Source organism: Chelmon rostratus, chromosome 9 (genome assembly GCF_017976325.1).
Source record: "Chelmon rostratus isolate fCheRos1 chromosome 9, fCheRos1.pri, whole genome shotgun sequence".
NCBI lineage: Eukaryota > Metazoa > Chordata > Actinopteri > Chaetodontiformes > Chaetodontidae > Chelmon > Chelmon rostratus.
This window is the reverse complement of record NC_055666.1, coordinates 410,315-430,209: the sequence shown is the minus strand read 5'-3', so window position 1 is coordinate 430,209 and position 19,895 is coordinate 410,315. Positions and strand designations below refer to the sequence as shown.

Below are 19,895 nucleotides of genomic sequence, written 5' to 3'. Positions count from 1 at the left end.
TGGCCTAGCTACCATGTGTGCATGGGTGAGTGCAGGCTCGTGTTGCGAAGCACTTTGAGTGATCGGCAGACTAGAAAAGCGCTATTTAGATACAGTCCATTTACAATTTCCAGTTGAAGTCAGCAGGGGTTTTTTTGTTTTGTTTTGTTTTTTTTTTACAAACTCTTTTAGGGGAAGTGGAGGGTGACTGTCAGCTTTTATTTTGGACTGGACATTTCTGGACACAACACGTTCTCAAATAATGGTGGTAACAAGAGAGCTAACAATGTTCATTTATATTATTATATTATAAATGTTTTATCTTTATAAGAATATGTTCAGAATATGAATTCAAGAACAAAAAGAATGCCTCAATGGACCCTCTGTCTTCATGTCATCAATATACCTCTTTCAAGTTATAACATTAAATGAAAATAGATATTTTATAAGATTTAACTTGTCTGAGGTCAGATTGTTAGATTATTTGAAGGAGCAATATTCAAGCACACTCATGATCCCTGTTTGTGCAGAACCTTAGAAATACATCTTGAGGATGTGCTGGGATGCATCATCAGTGATGTAACCTGGGGTCATCCAGTCTACAGTCTTCCAACATCAGAAACTCTCATCCGAGTGACCCAGCCAGGGTGATCAGTTCCTAGTTGAGGGCCTTCCTCTTCAGCCACATCCACCTCGTGGCTTTCTCTGTGGCATCAGTGGCAGGCTTGATGGCCCTTTTCTTTGCCAATCCCACTAGCCCGAGTTTGGTAAAGGCTTTGCAGAGGGACGGACAAAGCTCTGGCATAACACCTCAATAGTTTTGCCCGAGCTTTTCCAGCCTGCATGTTTACACTCAGAAACACATCATTTTGGAACAAAATAACTGTGGATAAGAACCAGTTCAGTCATAAAGAGAAGACAGGAACTACAAAGAGTAGAAATGGAGGCATGGGCTTGGAGAAGGTACCTTATTGCATGAAAGCAACCTCATAGTATACAAAGACTCTATATCAGGGCTTTGAAGAGATGCACTGAAACATAGTCCTTGTACTTGATAAAACAAAAATTTGTCGACATTGACTTGTACTCTAAACAAACCCATTCAAAGCTAAGATGCAACATATGATACAGTTTCCAGTGATTACTGCTCATTCAGAGCACATTTTCTAACATCAGACTTTCATCCTGCAGAGACCTCTGACCACCGCCTGTGCCCTTTCTTAACTTTAAATGAACACATGACATTGACTCTTGGCATAATCCTATGACTAATGCATTCTAAACATGAGATGAGAGCCCATGTTGTGTAGAAACAATGTGAAGACCTAACAGAAGCTGTTTAGTGTCACAGGAAGTCCAGTGGAACAGCAAGAGGCTGTGCAGGTTGACAGAAGGCTGTGGGCAGCTTCACTCTGTTTACATTCACAGCTGGGGAATCTGATTCACTTGAACACTGTGAGTGTGTATGTGTGTGTGTGTGATCAGACTGAGTGTTACTCCATCTTGTTGTACTCCAACTTGTCAAAGCAGGAAGAACAGAGATTAGTGAAGCCAGAATTAGAACAGTGTATACAGGTAGATCTGCTCTGTCTCTGCAGTTCTGCTGCTTCTGTCTGCTTTCTGTCAGCTCCATTGTGCTTTATCATGAACAGCAGGCTCAAAGCCTGAACATGAACATATCAGCAGTTTGACATTTATACACTAACATTTTAATCAGGGAAGACATCAGTGACATTGAGAAAGGGAAAGAGCCCTATGACAGCAAAGAAACCAAATAGGTCATGTAGTTTAGTGAAGACGATCAATTGGCAATTGACAAGAAAATCTGACGAAATAAGAATATTTATATTCCTGCTTGAACTATTGCTTAAAGCTTTATCTAGGTTGGAAATATCCTCAAGTATTATTTTGTTTCTTTAACTGACTGGCACTCATCAGTATTAAGCTTTTCATTTGTTACTGAAAAATGTGACTTCATACAACTGTATAATTTACATGTGTAGTCAGTTACGCTTTTCACTTGATCATTGACTCACACCCTTTACTTTTTTCACCAGATAACAACAATAACAATCTAATTGCCTTGGTTCTTGCTATGCTAAATTGCATAGCAAGCTATAAATATTTGCTATATTTTATGTCATTAAAGGATCTCCATGTCTTATACGTATACTCTTATACTTTACATACATGAGATGAAACTTTATTGATTCCCAGCTGGGGAAATGTGGGCATTACAGCAGCATGTAATAGCAGTGGGAAGAAAAATAGCAGCAGAGAACATTCGAAAAAAAGAAGAAAAAAGTAAAAAAGTAGACTATATATATGTACATATAATACAAGCAAAATGAAAATTGACTATATAAAAGAAAAAAGTATGTAGAAAAAAACAAAAATGTATAAATATGTAAAAAACACAACAAAACCACCTTCTTAAACTCTACTCTTAAAACCACTGTCAGGAAACTATTTTCATTCTAATATTAGAACCAAATAATAAATTCCATGGTCAATGGTAGAAAATCAGAGATGAGGTGTTGTAACGAACAAAGACAACAAAAGTTAATATCCATTTTTTTTTATTTTTCAGTATGTGAAATACTCTTCTTTCCTTATGAACATATAAACACCATGAAAGCTTATCGTCTTCCATGACATCTGTACAGCTATCAATGCACAAACAGAAGGCTGGACTCATGTCATATTCAGTTATTTTTCAACCTGCAAACAGATTTTACAATATTCACTGTTTTTATTGGCATTGTTCAGCATTCTCAACCCAAACCCTTTTCCATACTTGAGGAAAACACACATTACAAACCTAGAACAGTCAATTCTGTCCATGCTCTGCAGTCTTACAGGACAAAGCTGTCCATATACATGACCAATGAAATCCTTTATAAACCAACCGGTTCTCTGATTCCTTCAAGAAACTAGAGGAAAACATAATCCAGAAACTTTTGGACTGCTAATCTTGGCAAAGAAAATACATTTTCAAAAAGAGGAAAGAAAAAAAATCTAATCTCTCAAGGCTGTAAACAACTCAAGGTTCAGTTAATGTTACAACTCCTTTTAGACAAGAGAGGTTAAGGGGTAACCCAAGAAGACAAGACTGTCATAATAATAAATATAATTTCAATCCAGCAGTCGGATTTCTATTCACGATGACCATCATGCTGATTTAGATAGGAGAAGCAGAGAAGCACCAGGCAGAGCTGGCAGCTCTTAGTTAGTGCATTAGAGAATTTTAATTTAAGTATTGAGTGTATGTTTGTCCTGTTTGTTGTATTTCTCCACTTTAATTTCTCTTTCAGATTATCCTGAGGTGTATCCTATTGATATATACTACATGAATTCACGTATGACAACATTACCCACCCTTCTTTTACGACCCCCACAGGGAACTCAGACCCCCGTGGAAAAATGTAGATAGAATATTTTTAGAATTCTGAGAGCAAAGTCAGATGTGTGAGTCTGAATATCGACAAAGCCAGAATTCTGCATGCATTCTCAGAATTTACACTATTTTCTCAAAAATCTAAGAAGTCGAAACCAATTTTTCCACACTGCATCATCTGCACAACAAACCAGGAAGATAATTGTAAAGTAGCAACATCACACATATACTGTACTTTTATTATGAAACATCATGGCTGTGACTGGACATCACTGAAATCTCACCTGCAACTCTCCTATCACAGCTTTGAATAGCACTTTAACTAGCACAGTGGTTTCTGTTTATGTATGCATGCACTCTGATTATGTCTGTTTGAGCACATGAACTCACACTTGTACACTTCTCGCAAAGAAGAGAAAGTAAATGTTGCTTCAGATGTGCTCATTCCTATATGTCTGGACATGTCTGATCAGGGCTGAACTATAGAATCAAACATTCTGTTTGATCACTGGGAAAAATCAAAACTGATCAACTGCAGCAAAACTGATTGTAGAATTTGGTAGCAGTTCTGTTGGTAATAAAAAAAATAAAAAAAACACTCCAAAGGGAAAGTAAATTAAAAGGCATGCTTTCTTTGACATTTCTGTCCAAGACCATTTCTGTCTGTGATTGGTCACTGACCTACCTCTGCATGGGCTCTCTGGGCTATAGCATGATCAATTAGAAAAGCATCTGAAAACACTAGATGTGCAGACAACTGGGGCTATGCTGTTACTCGTGGCTTTGCAAGCAGAAAGAGCCAGGCCTAGATTTGGAACAGGACTACATTAGTGACCTAGCCTTATTCCTAACTGCCTCAAGTTGAAAGCCAATATTTTCATTCCCCAAATGAAAATGTACATTATGCTGAATTTACCATTTATGGTGGAAATTATATGTATGTACTCTCTAATTTTTTTCTCATGCCTTCAGATTCTGTTCAAATAAAACAAAATCAGCAAATCATGTGTCATGAACCTTATCCAAATGTTCTAAACACACTTACCATTTTTCATTTATTTTCCCATGGAACTGAAAGGGGTAAAAATTGACTGAGCATTAAGTCTAAACCCAATGACCCACCAAGTTTTTTAAAAGTGCCTTCCTCATGTTTTCTGAGACTTCTATTGTCCTATTCATCTTTGGCAGCAGCCCCCAGTTCACTCAGTAGATATTCCTTCTTTGCGAAGCTATTTAAGTTTCTGAATTATCATGTGCATGTCAGTGTGTAAGAACACAGCTCTGAGCAGATTCCACAGCATCCAGACCACATATCTCTCTGTCTCTTTTCTAAGGACATGTTTTCACAATCAGGAGCTCAGGCACTGCTGCAGCAGGACTGTTGTCTGCTGGAATTCCTTTTGATGTGATGGACAGAGGAGTGTTTTGTGGTGTCTAGATGTAGTCATCATCCACAGGTTCTCCTGGTGTATCACAGTGATGAAGGAAGAGGACCACCACTCTCTGAAATACTCCTCTTTTGCTCTGTCTGCGTTCAGAAATCTCCTCCCCGATGGTCTCCATGCAGATGTCAGCTGACAGCTGGCCTTTACGCCGCGGTGCATAGATGGTGGCTAACGCGACACAAACAGAGAAGAAAACATTGCAAGAGCTTATTCTCTTATATCCGTGATGTTAGAGGGACAATTGCAATGACAATCTGTACATTTAGGGAACAACCACATGGAGTGCTGCTCATAGGACAGATGATGTATTAACTGCACTCACTACTTTCATCATCCTCAAAGTCATAGCGGGCGTAGCTGTTGGGATCAGCTGCTCTCAGAGTTCTCAGCCAGGGGAAGTCTGTAATCATGCTGTAGGGAGCACCATCCACCAGTCCTGAGCAATGGCATCACAGAAGATGGTCAACTTTACAAAAGAAAGACTCGTGTGTCTCCAGTCTACCAGCTGGTCAGTTGGTTTGTTTGAAGTACACTCTTGTCTCACACACACACACACACACACACACACACACACACACACACACACACACACACACACACACACACACACACACACACACACACAGTTTCTTTTATTAATGCATAGTAGACTTCTCCTGCCATTCAGAATGGAGTAATGCTGCTTGGTATGACTGAAGCTATGGTGTGGCATGGAGACTGTTTACAACTATTTTGGCAAAATAATAATTCACTTATTAAATAACTTATTTTGATCAACACAACACAACAGTGACACATAGACAGCAGGACCATAGCCCTTTTCATAGTGCAACAAAATGAAGATACTAAACCTACAGACATGGCAACCATCCAAACAAACAGGAAGTGAAGCTGACGGCAAAGAATTTGCAACCGAATATCAAATATGGTCATGTCCTTCGAATTCTTTTTGACATGCACAATATGTTTAGGTCCCCTAAAACTGAGGGATTGTGAAAAAAAAGGACACAGATTTCGAAAATGATCACATTAAAATAAGAGTAATTGTTCCAGTCCACTGGACGTAATCTAAATATGTTACTGGCTACAAAGCAGAAAAAAGCTATATATGTATGTGGATGTCTACCTTCAAAGGTAAACTAGAAGTCTGTGAGGGTTAGTGTGGGTGTGACTGCATTACCCTCCAGTGTATAGATATCCCGGCCCCAGGGGTATTTGGGATACTTCTTCAAATCCTCTTCTGTCCTGGTGGCCTCTGGGAAGAACTCGTACTTGATTAACTCTCTGAGAGACAGAAAAATACACACAGAGATGGTGATACATCATGTTCAAAATAAGATTTGGGCTAATACTTGGCCACCAACATTTGACACTGACTACTCACTGGCTGATATTGGCTATAGTGTCCATCCAGCTGCGAATGCGAACCTTATTGCGTATATTTGGAGGGTTGCTGAACTCATGCACTATAGCAATGTGATAGGGATAGGGCCCCTGGAAGAGCTGACGCTCCAACGCTACTGAGTCAATCTGAGAAGAGGAGAGGAAGAGAAATAAAGAAATGGAGTGTTCCAGTGAGGGCAAGAGATACAATCAGGAAGAACTATTTTAACAGGAAAACATGGGAAATGCTTGTCAACCTACACTATGAATGTGGGAGGTCTTTGTATAATTTGTTGCATAAAACTGATCTACTAACTAAACGCAGGCAAATAGTCCAACTGGTTAAAAAAAAAAAAATCAGCTAGGTTGTTGGTTGACTGTTACTTACGACTTCCAGTTGCTGTTTCAAAATAAAAGCCTTGCTAAATTATCTACACTTTTTAGACTATGAGTCACAAGCAAAACATTTTAACGTGCCTCAACAGGATACAAATATAAATATACATTCTGGTACTTTGACTGCTACAATAAAATAATTTTATCCAGCTCTACTAACAAACTAACAAAAAAGTGTACATGTTTTGTTCTAAACATAAACGCATGCTCATTTGTGAAAATGGTGTGGAAAATAAATGAAATATAACAATCAGACATTTTTTTGTTCTATACAAATAGTTTGATTTCAGAAACTAAATTCTGGAAATATAATTGTGTAGAAACAGTGTTTTTCCTGTGGAACAAATAAAACCATGTCTGAATTTAAATTTAATTCATTTGATTGCTACCAGCAGTGTTTGTCAGATTTAGTGTGAATACTTTATTGAGAAGCCTGTAGTGAAATACATGTACAGTGATCCCTCGCTATAACGCAGTTTACTTTTCACGGTTTCGCTACTTCACGGATTTGCATCGTGCATTGTGTTCTGCATTCTGATTGGCTAAAAAGTCACTCCGCTTCTTCTCTACCTGTGCGTCAATAACGTTGCAGTTTAATATGTACACGTACGTAAAACAGCTTGCCAAATTTACATTACGTACGTGCAAATTCTCTTGTAATTTCGAGTTTCTCTAAAACCCATGTCGACAAAACGCTCTGGACCGACAAAAGCACCTGCGGCAGGGCCCAAAAGGCACCGGAAGATGCGGAAGAAAAAAGAGCAACAACAACTGCCTATCACTATGTTCTTCTCCCGAACAAACACACCCGCACCGCGGGCTTCAAAAGAAGAAAACACTGCAGAGCGGAGTCAGGATGCAGCGGCTCAGTCTGAAGAGCAGTGAAATACACCTGAGCCACTATTTGTCCGACTGTACTTTGTATGTTTTTCATAATCATTTTTAATTTTCTCCCGTTTAATCCAATCACTCGGGTCGCGGTGGGCGGTGCTAATCTCCGCAATTTGAAGCCTTCTGTTCACATCGATGATTAAAATTATTATTTGACAGTACAGTACAGAAGTTATTTGTTGAAAAAAAACGTTTCTAAAGTACTTTTATTTGTGAAACAAATGCTTGAGCCTGTAAAATGGTTTGTTCTTTCTTTTCAATGTATAATAGAGTATTTACTTGTAAAAAATTGTAAAAAAAAATAATAATAAAGGTTTCTACTTCACGGATTTTGCCTATCACGGGTTCTTTTTGGAACGTAACCCCCTGCGAAAAACAAGGGTATACTGTATTGTGGTCTGAATGTGATGTCTCATTCCCAGTACATAGTAGATACTGACATGCTGTAGGGTGGTCATTGAAGTATTAGAATATTATAACTAGACTTGAGAGCGACTCAAAGATGGCGCCCAGTCACTTAAATAAAAATTGCTCTCCCAGTGCATAAGCCACAATTTTGTAGCTTTCTGCGTTGTGCTACCCACAGCGCATGCAAGTTTCTTGCATTGGCTCTGCTTGTCCAGTCCAACTTGGCCCTTACACCTTACACTGGGATGATAAAATGAACTTTTAAAATGCTTTTCCAGGTTCTGGGAAAGTTCTAGATATACAAAACCTTTGTGGTTTTAAAAACTGATAACAGGAAAAGTCATAATTGACCTTGTTTGCAGTTTAAGGCGTCCTGTCAACATTTTTAAAAATGTCTATTTTATAATAGATTTTTAAGGGGAAAACACTTCTGAGCTGCAGATGAAAATGAATTTTCCTGTTGCAATACCACAGCTGGCCACTGAGACAAACTGGCAGCAACACTGAGTGGAGCAGCAATATCCAATCTTAATACAGTCATGATGAGGATGCAGTTTGTAAGGAAAAGACATAACATTACAGATTACCAACCCGGTGCATAGGGCGCATGTAGATGATGCGGTTCCTCTCAGGAGGCATTCTTAATATCTGATCCAAAACCTGTTCCATGTCCAGCTTCTTACACTGAGCATAATCAAACCTGTTCACTATGGGGGCACTCTCTACTCGCAACTGCTTCAACACTCGACATCTGGTGGCTACAGAGAGGGACAACACAAAGAGACAGCACACTTTGTTACTGAATGTTTTCAGACTGATATGTCTGAAGTAAACTAAGCTGTCATGTCTGACTTTATCAAAATTGGCAGCTCCAAGGTTTACATTTAACATGGCAGAGAGTATGGGCATTGTGTCATTTCAGTAACATTTACAATATTTTCATTAGATTTTTTTGGTGGTTGTCTAGTTTCTCCTGGAGTACCTATTTTGAAAAATCTACCTTTGCGCTTCGTACAATTTGTGCCACAATGCCACTTTAAAGAAATCTAAATTTGTGAGAAAATGATAATCAGGGCAAATGTCAAAATGGCAGAAACACCATTCCTTCAAGAAAGAGGTTTTGTTGAAGGTTATTTGTAAGTATTTAGACAAAGTAATGCAAAAAAAAAAAAAAAGAGATCAACATAGGCCATGAACATCAGTGTTCCTGTCTGTCTGTTACCATGAATGAACATCATCTTGGGGCAGTCTTTGAGGACCAGGTCAGTGATTCCACAGTTGGTCAGTGTGATTCCCACCAGGTTCTTACTCTTCAGAGACAAAATCTGCAGGAGCAAAAGCATTACAGCATATCAATAATACTAAAAAAAGAATACACAACAAACAGCCAATGTTACAGTTTTTCTCAATTGCTTTGGTGCTTTTCTCACATCACTCTTAAAATTTGCACAACAGTTAGTGCATTTCTCAAAACAATTAGTGCAAACTGCAAAACCTAGTGGATAACCTGCAAAAGCACATCTCTTGCTAAAAATGGATAGTCCATCCCTCCAAAGCAAGTATTTATGTCAATGAAACTGCCAGTGTCATCAAAATGAGAGGTCTTGACACCACCGTGTTTGAACAAGATAGTCAAATGGCTTTGTCATGTTTTCATTATGACAGTTTATTCTCTCAGTTTTTTCCAACGCCAAAAAAGGTCAGAACTCTGTGACACTACCTGAAAATGCTCAAGACAGCACTATACACTCCTGGTACAACCATTGAAAACAACAGTAAAGTTACACATTGCTGTAGTTAGGGGAGTAAGTGAGTACAAGACACTGAATATGTACGTTTTCACATTTTTACTGTATTTTTATTGCAATTCTACAGCATTGTGCACAAGAAAAATACACTGTAGTCACTTATTTAGAATAAACATAAGAAACACCCATTTGGTCGAGCTGTGCACAAAGTGAACAATATAACAGTACATATTGTATCTGAACATAGGTAAATCATTCTGACACATCCAGACCTTCCTGTCTATCTGGCCACATAATTGTTCAATTTAGGAGACATTTACAGTAAGAAACTGATAAAGAAGTAAGTTTAATTTGATAACTAGTTCAACAATTTTGTATGTCATGACTCTAGCAATAAAATGGGAATGACTATTCAGCATCCATGAGTATAGTTCATTTTGACATGACATAAGCAAATGATAATGTTTAAAACAGCAGAGAGTTGTATGAAAGCAGCTGATACATGTCCAAAAACATCTGCAATTGGTAATGAGAATTTTCATTCTGAGAAAAACTGTAAATGTCCCTGACATGTGCATCCTGAGCTCGCATCACATTGATTTTGTAATGTCCACCTAAAGCATTTATAACAGAAAAGTAACAGAGAAACAAAAGACAGATCTACTTATGTTCTTTTTCCCCATTGTTTAGACAACAAACATGTGGGAAAAGGTCCCTATGAGTCCCTCTGAGTGCCACTCTGCAACACTCTGGCTCCCTCCAGGGGACGAAACTCTTCATAATATTTTACTTTGAAAATCACCTTGTAAAAAGTTTACAATGTGTTGTTTATGACATACTATGTACAACATAACAAATTAACTTTTTAACACTGATAGACAGTGACTCTAAGACTAATGTCACAGTGAAAAGAAAATTGGATTGTGAGTGTGTACCTGCACGTGGTCGTCCTCAGTGACTGGGTCTGAGGTGCTGGTTGATTTGTCAGCCATTCTTTTCCTCCTCACTGCTACTCGTGGTCTGGTTCTTGAAAGATCTATAAAACACAAATATCACCCTGAACAATGCCAAAGTAAGCAACACTAAGAGAACATTCATGCCATCCCATGCCAACTAATTTGTTACTGTACATAGTTTTATATATTAACACCACAGTAACATTACAATACGTCACCAGTGTTAGACAGACCTTAGAGTCACACCAAAATCATTTTGAATTTTGGTCTCTGCTTCTATGTTACATGACATTTAATTGACTAAGTGTAAGCAAAAGTCACACTACATACAAGAAAAGCAAAATTAAAAATTGTTGTATTATTATATTCAAATGACTATATTATACAATTATCTTTTTTTTAGCGATTCCTTTTTTGATCAGTTGATTAACGTAACAACTACTTTATTGATTATTCTAAAGGTTATATTTTGTTACTGGGTTAATATAACAATTAATTTTCCCAAAATAAATATCAAAAACTAATCATTATCTTCTAATTTCGACTTGTTACCATAATAATAATAAAAATAACAATAATAATAGACCCTATTAGTCAGATGCCTGATACTGGACATCAAATCCAAATGACTGTTGTGACACAGAGAGCTCAATCACTGCATGTCGTAGCTACCCTTTAGATGAACAAGAGTATCAGTATTTTTACTTAACTAAATGACTTAAAAAGTAAAATGGTACTGACAGATTTATTTCATAGCAGTTAAGATAATCGCTTGCAAATGTATTTTTCGCTAGTGTGGGGCAAGGAAAACAATTGAAATCAATTACTAACAACAGCTTGCAATGTAGGATAGGAAGCCAGTAGTCGGACATACAACAGAACGAATATGAGTTACTGATCTTTGCTTTATTTCTTTTCTCTTTTCCTTGTTTGTCCTACTTGGGGAAATTGATGTTTAGATCAAGAATGGGATCTTTTCCACCGTAAGGGACCTCTGTTCTATCAACTGACTCCTGACGAAGTCACATATTTTATGGATATGCCATGTGAAATTCAATGCATAACAGTAAAAGTACAGTGCAACTGATAAACTGTAAAATTAACCTAAATCGTAAATGTGATAACTGCAGGAGGTATGTGTAAAACGAGCAGTTTGGATGAATTTTGAGGAGATTGTTTCCTGTGAACATTCAGAGACATCAGAGACAAGTTTTCCTAATATTTCAACCAATTTTTTATACAATTCTCTGTCCAAGCTACATATATTTCTAATGTTTAACAATCATACATGCTTAATAGGCTTCTTTTTTGACAGATTCAGTGACTTCCCCGGATGCTTGGCCACTGCAGGACGACGATGTTCAGCTATGGTGAAGGCGCAGGTGAAGAACAAATATAACAACTTCATCTTGTTTTCTTCTGAAAAATGAATGAAATGCTAAGATATGACCATGCTGTATACTTTTAAAATAAAGTTTCTTAAGTCCCTTAAAAAGAAGAGGGCCTCACAACACCCGGTGAGCTTTGGCGAGCCCAAGTGGGGATTCAGGACCCCCAGGTTGAGAGGTAGTGGGAAGACTCATTTGGAACCAAGTAAAAGAAAAAACTAAAAGTATGTGTCAGTTTTGTCTCAAAATATTGGTGGCAGTTAAGATTACTTTAGAGGGGGAAATAAAAAAAGAGGTGTTATTTGAAAAATTGCTATTATGTATTTATCTATTAGTTGCCTAAAACATTTGTCTTGAATCACTCAGATGTGGTCTAAAGAGGAAGTATATGTGTAGTCGCTATGGTGTCACATCTTTGCTGCCTATTACAAGAGCTACTTCGTGGTCCAAGCCTTTGCAAATGAAGAAAAACATGGTGTTTCAGTAGCACTCCTCTGAAGTTATGGTTACTGGACATACACTGTGTTAAATGTGTTCTGTGTTTGTGCCTAGAATCTTACCTGTCTCAGGTACCAGGGACACAGAAGACATACGGGTACAAGATCGCGTCAAAGGTCGTCTGGGAACAAAGTCCTTGTTTCTGGCCTGATCCTGCTGTGAACCTGAACCAGCAGCAGAGGCAACACCAGCAGGGACAGGTTGTCTCTCCCCTTGTCCAGCCAGCAGTGCTGGTCTCCTGAGAGCATGGTTTACAGCAGCATCGGTGGGGTCCAGATTGTCCACAACTGCAGGCACAGAGCTCTGCCTCACCCCAGCCTCCCTTGTGCAACTATCCCCAGTCTGCACTTCAGAGAGGCCCTCAGCACCATCATTAGTCCTGCCAGTTCCTGTAGCTCTGTCAGTAGTTGTGGTTGCTCTATGGGTGGTCCCTGCCACCACCCTCCCACATACACCCACAGTCTGCCTAGATCTGGATATCCCAGGTCCAACCCTGCCTACAGATCCAGTCACTGGCATCACTCCAGTCCTTGCTGCTGCCCCAGCACTCTCAGTGCCCTGTACCGTCCCACTGTCATCCCCAGGCCTTACAGCCTGAGCAGTAATTCCTTTACTGATACTCTTCTTGCTGTTCTCCGCAGCGGCCTTCATGTCTGCCTTGATCTGTTCACTGGTCACCTGACAGCTCTTCTCACAGCTGCTCTCTAACACCTGAGCCTTTGTCTGATCTGCAGAGTCCACAGCCAACACAGCCCCATTGTTGCTCCGTCGCAGAGGAGTTTTTCCTTTACCTGGGAAAGTACATAGACACAGACACAGACACACACACACGCACACGCACACACATATTGAGGGACACTTTATTTACTTCCATTCACTCCAGATCAAGCTCTTAAAATTTAGATGTGTGTTTGACCATTTTCTTTCCTATATTCAGCTGTAGATCTGTGTGTGTTGTAAGCTCTTTATGAACACTGTTGTGATAACTGAGTGTGTTCTGTGTTGTATTGACACCTTCTGTACAGGAAACTGGCTGCTGTAAACAGGAGGCTGGCATTAGCCTTGAAACAAGGCCTTCCTCTTCCTCACTGTCCGAGTCTGAAATGACCAGTGGGGGCTCAGGAACAGCAACACCAGCTGGTCTGCACTGCTGGACTAAACCACTGGGACCTGGAAGTGTTAAGGACATATCAGTAGCTTTCTAATTTATAAAATGTGGAGTAGGAGCATAGGAGCACAACAAGTTGTCAGGAAAATTGTCACCTTAACCTCTGCTAGCCATCAAAAAAGAGCAGCTTCAAACCTGCTTGCTCCTCATCAGGAGGTTGTGTTATTCCATTTGGACGACTGGGCCCTGGAGATACATCAGCTTCTTCCACTCTCACATCCTCTTCTGCTCCTTTCAGCTCTATCTGAGGCTCAACCTCCATGTTCTCCTCTTCCAACATCACCTCCTCCTCCTCTTCCTCCTCATCATCCATCCCATTTACCTCCACTGGTGCTGTGGAAAAAACAAAACTTCTTTATGTCCATTCACAGAGGAGGTTACGTTTCCCTATCCCATTGTCAGGATCTCTCAAAGGCTGTTGACATATCTGAAAGCAATAATAATAATAATGCATTTTATTTATAAGCGCCTTTCAAAACACTCAAGGACACAATACAAAGATAAACAATAGTAAAAACAAGACACATTAAAAGCTCAGAGAATCTAAAACACAAGAAAAAACAAAACAGAGTTTAAAAAGTCATAGTGAATACGCTAACTGAAACAGATGAGTTTTGAGTCTGGATTTGAACAGGGGTAGAGAGTCAATTTTGAGGATGTCGGGGGGAAGAGCATTCCAGAGCTGGGGAGCAGAGCAACTGAAAGCTCTACTCCCCATAGTACTGAGGCGGGCAGAGGGGACAGTGAGGAGGATGGAGGAGGAACGGAGGGAGCGAGAGGGAATAGCAATTTGGAGAAGATTAGTCAGAGAGGGAGGGGCAAGATTGTGGCTGGCCAATCTACTTAATGTACTGCTTTGAGATTTTTGGTGATGATGTCTGGCTTTTAGGTAGCACAACAGTAAGTAACAGTCAAATTTAAATTGCCATAAGTCATTGTTCAAAGTGAAGCGGTCTAGGGGGCTGCCGTTTTATCTCGAAGAATGCAGGTGGGACTTGCCATTGTGCTGTTGCTGCTGCCGCCTTTGGTTGTTGTTGATGTTGTTGACAGGTGGAGGAGCAGGAGGCAGGTTGGCCTCATTATTATGCTGATGGTGGTGGTGGTTGTTGTCATTGTCATTATTGGAGTTCTGGTTGCTGACCAGTGCAGAGGACACACCAATACCCGTTCCTGCACTCAGGCCCACCCTGGCACAGCCCTGACACACACACACACGCACACGCGCACGCGCACACACATGCGCACACACATGCGCACACACACACACAGTATAATTTGCATTATCACTTTATTTAGCAAATTAGGTATCACCCACAAATCAACAGTTCACATTAAATCCTGTTTCTTCATCTCTTATTGTGTCCAGCTGGTGCAGCATCAGCTCTGACCACAGTAGCTCAGTGGTGTGTATAAGGGCACAACACCAGTAACCCAACAATAACACGAACCTGAGTGCTCTTAGACAGAATGAATGTCATGTAAGCAGTAGGAAACTGTTTAATTGAAGTTGAATTTTAAAGATGTAATCTCATACACACCACAGTAGCTCAGTGGTGTGTATAAGGGCACAACACCAGTAACCCAACAATAACACGAACCTGAGTGCTCTTAGACAGAATGAATGTCATGTAAGCAGTAGGAAACTGTTTAATTGAAGTTGAATTTTAAAGATGTAATCTCAAAAACTGTCAACAACAACAAAGTAAAAAAAAATCCCCAACCCTAAAAAGAACGATGCAACCTGTTGACCTCCTTTAGTCAAACACTTTGCTTGCTGTAATTTGGCCTTTGTTTCAAGCTTCACTCAGACTGATGATTTATGTGCAAAATTTAGGTACCAATCATGGTCCATTATGCAACTGTGTGGTTTGCAAATTTGAAACTTCTAGGACACAAACACTGAGAATGGACTAAAGTAGGAGACATCTTGGATCCAGCAGTTAAACTTTTTGAAGCAAATTTTGTTTTGAATATTCATCGATTTTGGATTTTCAATGAAGACACAATAGTCGAAGTTGAACATTTCTCTGGGAAAAACCATGTGAGACAAATTTTTATTCAAAGCACAGTATCTGGGTGGGATCTTAAAAAATGACATTAAAACCTTTTAGTATCTTCAAAATACTAAAAAAAGATCTCAACACCCACAAAAAGCAAAACAAATTAAACAAGAGTTTTAAGTAATCATGCAAATGACTCTAACTGCAGTTTTGAAGGCTTCATTGCCTCATTAGAGAGCTGGTCGCTGCATATTATGCAGAGCGAGAGAATCCGGTCATTTTTCAAACTAAAAGATTTTTCAAACTAAAAGATTTTTCAAAATAAAAGATCATTCAGACTCAGATAATAAATATAACAGAATTTTTGTGCGGCCTGGTACCAACTGATCCACAGACCGGTACCGGTCTGCGGCCCGGGGGTTGGGGACTACTGCTCTTTTTTTCACAATCCTAACATTAAATCCAAGTAAACATTCCTTGTGGGAGGAGAGCTCCTGCCTCAAGTGGAGGAGTTCAAGTATCTTGGGGTCTTGTTCACGAGTGAGTGAAGGATGGAGCGTGAGATTGACAGGCGGATCGGTGCGGCAGCTGCAGTAATGTGGTTGTTGTTCCAGTCTGTCGTGGTGAAGAGGAGCTAAGCAAAAGGCAAAGCTCTCGATTTACCAGTCAATCTACATTCCTACTCTCACCAATGGTCATGAACTTTGGGTCATGACCGAAAGGACGAGATCTCTAGAGCCGCTGCTCCTCCATGTTGAGAGGAGCCAGCTGAGGTGGCTCAGGTATTTATATCGGATGCCTCCTGGACACTTTCCTGGGAGGGTGCATGATTTATTTCAGCTTTCATTTCATTTATCACATTCTCAGTGGGTCAGAGGTTTGCATACAGCACATACACTAGGATTTAGTAGCACTGACTTTAAATTCAAGGCTTTTTGATGGCCACTCCAGTACCTTGTCTTTGTTATAGGTAAACCATTTTGCCACAATTTTAAAAGTATGGTTGAGGTCATTGTCCATTTGGAAGGCACATTTGCTACCAAGCATAAACTTCCCGGCTGATGTTTTAAGACGCTGCTTCAATACATCCACATAATTTTCCTTCATTAGGACCCCATGTATTTTGTGAAGTGCAGCAGTCCCTCCTGCAGCAAAGCACCCCTACAACATGATGCTGTCACCCCTGTGATCCACAGTTGGCATACTGTTCTTGAGCTTGCAAGCCTCCCCTTTTTTCGTCAAAGCATAAAAATGCTCTTTATGGCCAAACAGTCAAATTTGTGTTTCAGCAAACCTGAGCACATTTCTCCAGTAAGTAAGGTCTTTGTCTCCATGAACAGTTGCAAAACTGTAGTTTGGTTTTCTTGTGCTGGTTGTGGAGCAGTGGCTTCTTCCTTTCAGAGCAGCTACAGTTAATCATAAGTAGATAAAGGGTGTAGCGTATACTTGGACTTCTAAGACCATGCTTGAGACATATATATTCCAGAAAATGTTGCAAGCATGTGTGAGATATGATCCACGAGATGCATGAAAACATGTGAAAGGTACATACTGAATGTGTGTGTTTATGAACATGCTGTATACCTTGGGTGGTTCTCTAAACATCTGGTCCAGACAAATGAACTCCAGACTGGGCAGTAACTCTATGAATTGGGAGAAGGATTCCAGTTTGATAGCATGACAGCGAACCAAAGTGAGATCAACAAGACGGCTCCATCTGGATTGATCTGAGGACAGAAACAATCAGAACATAACACTTACACTTTGCAATACCTCACTTCACTATCCAAAAGATAATGACAGATGAATGACAGCAGCAAAAATGTAGGTTCTCTAGGTTTCCAGTGCCCCCTTTATGACATAGGGAAACTGAGCTCATCATGAACACATGGACAGCTGTATATTCAGGCCATGTGTGACTGAAGTTAGGCAACTAGCAATGAGGACTCAAATGCATAGGTGAGATGGAAAGAAGAAACTAGGAACATTTAGTTTACTAAAATCAACTCTGCCACAACCTCACACACACACAGTTTTAATTTTTAATTTAATTTTAATTTTATTCACTTTATTAATCCCAAACTGGGAAATTAGTCTCTGCATTTCACCCATCACTGATTTACTGAAACACACACATGCAACGTGCATTGAAATGTATTTTACCTGTGATCCAGTGGTGAGGGTTATGTAGGTGAGGACAGTTGTAGATGAGGAGGTATTTAATATTAGTGAACACCTCATTCACCACCTTTATGCCAATATCAGTGATGATGCCTGGGTTCTCAATGACATCAGCCAGACCGTACTTCACCAGCTCCGAATGACTCATTTTACCTGTATTTACACACACACAAAACATTGCACTTTTTCACATACCTGTAAACTGAATTTACAAAATTCAAGTCACCAGAATTGGACTTTGGACTAACATTGGAGCAGGAACTCATCCACATATCCCAGATGAAGTGTCTCAAACTGAGGAAACTCTAGTTCAGCCATTTTGAGAGCTGAGAAGACTCCATCTTTTGTGAGTGAAGGCTGAATTCGCAGCTCATGAAGCCTGTTAAACACACAGAAATCATGTCATTGAATATTTACATTTCTGTTTTTTTTATCAAGCAATTACAATATTTTGCAACTGACAACAAGTTTGCAAGGTGAAGTTTTCTATGACTTGAATGTTAACAAAACTCCCCACAATGTTTATTTAAGTATATGTACCAATATATAGATAGCAAGATACTGCTGTGGTAATTATCATTTTAGGGATGATCAATGATAGGAATGCATCCGATTCCGATACCTGAGTTTGGATATCTGCTGATACTGAGTACCCATCCAATACCAGTGTTTAATTAATAAGCTGCATGCCTCACTGTGTGTAAGTGACTGGGATCAGTATCCTCTATGTAAGGCAACATCATAGTGTACAAATAAATACAAATACAGGGGGGACATGGGGGATTAAGTGGAATCTTCTCTGTGAAATTCAACAGTAATTCTTGGCAGTATATTTTTTTTTGGCAATTTTTCTTTAAGTTCTTTGCAGCAATATATATTTTTTATGTATATATACTTTTAACTTTTTTTTTCTGACATAAGCCCATAAGCCCTTAGTATAACTGTACATATTTATCGTCTGCTTTTATTTTGTATTTTGTATCTTTTATTGCTCTATTTCTATTGCTATTTTTTTGCAACTGCCATTACCTGCTGCTTATAACAACCAAATTTCCCCAGCTGGGGATTAATAAAGTATCTTATCTTAACACAGCTGGCAATAAAAATACGACATTCCAACAGACAATCAAAGGGACAGAGTGGTTTGTTAACTTTGCTGTATAATGTTCTAAAATACAGATGTTGCTGAAGCAGCAAGTGTATCTCTCAAAGACAGTTTAAGGAACTGATGACTAGCTGAGCACCTGCGAGCAGCAGTGATGATGAGGTAGCCCAAGTCCACTTCCAGAGCATTCTTACAGGCTCCAAACACAATGGTGTGGAGGTTCCGAAATCCTCCTGGAGGTAAACATACATAGCATTACAGAGAACAAACACAATTTATTAACATTAAATTGAAGGGGTTTGAATGCATTTACCAGCATTTTGGTATTAAGAGGATGCAAATCATCTGTGACCAAATACAAATGACCATGGAAAACACTCCTCATTTTTAATGATAGAACAAAAAAAGAGAGCATGGTGAACCTGAAGAAAATGTGGAATACAAATAGGGCACACAACATATGATACAAATTATACACAATCCTAGGGAATATATTCTGTTTAGACTATGGCACTCTTAAATACTCAGTTCTGATTGATTAATCACCAAAATTCAGCAGTGTTTATTTCTCGATAGACGGCCGCCTGCTCAGGAATTCCTAACAGTCATAGACTAAAGAGGCAATCCGTTTATGTACCAGACGCAATTACAAATTGCCAGCTGATTTGAGGGGCAAAATAAGGAGAATTTTGCAGAGATATTACTTTTAATTTGTTTGGAGAGGACTTGTCGTGTGGCTGATGTGTGGCTGGAGAATGACATGTCCCCAGCAAAGAAAAAAAAGGAAAAGTAAAGAACAACGCTGGACTGACAGGAGAAGCAATATTAAGCCACAAGCGACTTGAGGACACAGAGAGTGACCAGACTGAAGCAGATAGACACAAAAAAACAGCAAGAAAAACACAGCATGTGCGATCACCATGCCAATAGACTGCTTAGTGGAGACAAAACT

The 19,895-nt window shown here is 39.4% G+C and overlaps 1 protein-coding gene across 3 annotated transcripts in view; it reads right to left on the bottom strand.

Annotated features, from left to right (window-relative positions):
* Nucleotides 1-2,457: 2,457 nt before the first annotated feature.
* Nucleotides 2,458-19,895, bottom strand: part of fbxo38 (F-box protein 38) — a 33,052-nt gene continuing 15,614 nt past the window's right edge. For 2 of the 3 annotated variants that reach the window (XM_041944310.1, XM_041944312.1), the window contains 15 exons: nucleotides 19,083-19,176; nucleotides 18,087-18,217; nucleotides 17,821-17,991; nucleotides 17,242-17,384; nucleotides 14,657-14,855; nucleotides 13,793-13,990; nucleotides 13,504-13,659; nucleotides 12,552-13,280; nucleotides 10,583-10,683; nucleotides 9,122-9,224; nucleotides 8,491-8,657; nucleotides 6,206-6,351; nucleotides 6,002-6,105; nucleotides 5,144-5,257; nucleotides 2,458-4,989 (listed from right to left, as the gene is read on the bottom strand). In XM_041944310.1, the coding sequence (XP_041800244.1) occupies nucleotides 4,811-4,989; nucleotides 5,144-5,257; nucleotides 6,002-6,105; nucleotides 6,206-6,351; nucleotides 8,491-8,657; nucleotides 9,122-9,224; nucleotides 10,583-10,683; nucleotides 12,552-13,280; nucleotides 13,504-13,659; nucleotides 13,793-13,990; nucleotides 14,657-14,855; nucleotides 17,242-17,384; nucleotides 17,821-17,991; nucleotides 18,087-18,217; nucleotides 19,083-19,176 (2,735 nt within the window). In that variant the 3' untranslated portion in view covers nucleotides 2,458-4,810. The remainder of the gene's footprint in view (nucleotides 4,990-5,143; nucleotides 5,258-6,001; nucleotides 6,106-6,205; nucleotides 6,352-8,490; nucleotides 8,658-9,121; nucleotides 9,225-10,582; nucleotides 10,684-12,551; nucleotides 13,281-13,503; nucleotides 13,660-13,792; nucleotides 13,991-14,656; nucleotides 14,856-17,241; nucleotides 17,385-17,820; nucleotides 17,992-18,086; nucleotides 18,218-19,082; nucleotides 19,177-19,895) is intronic. The other variant, XM_041944313.1, reaches the window with a different exon arrangement.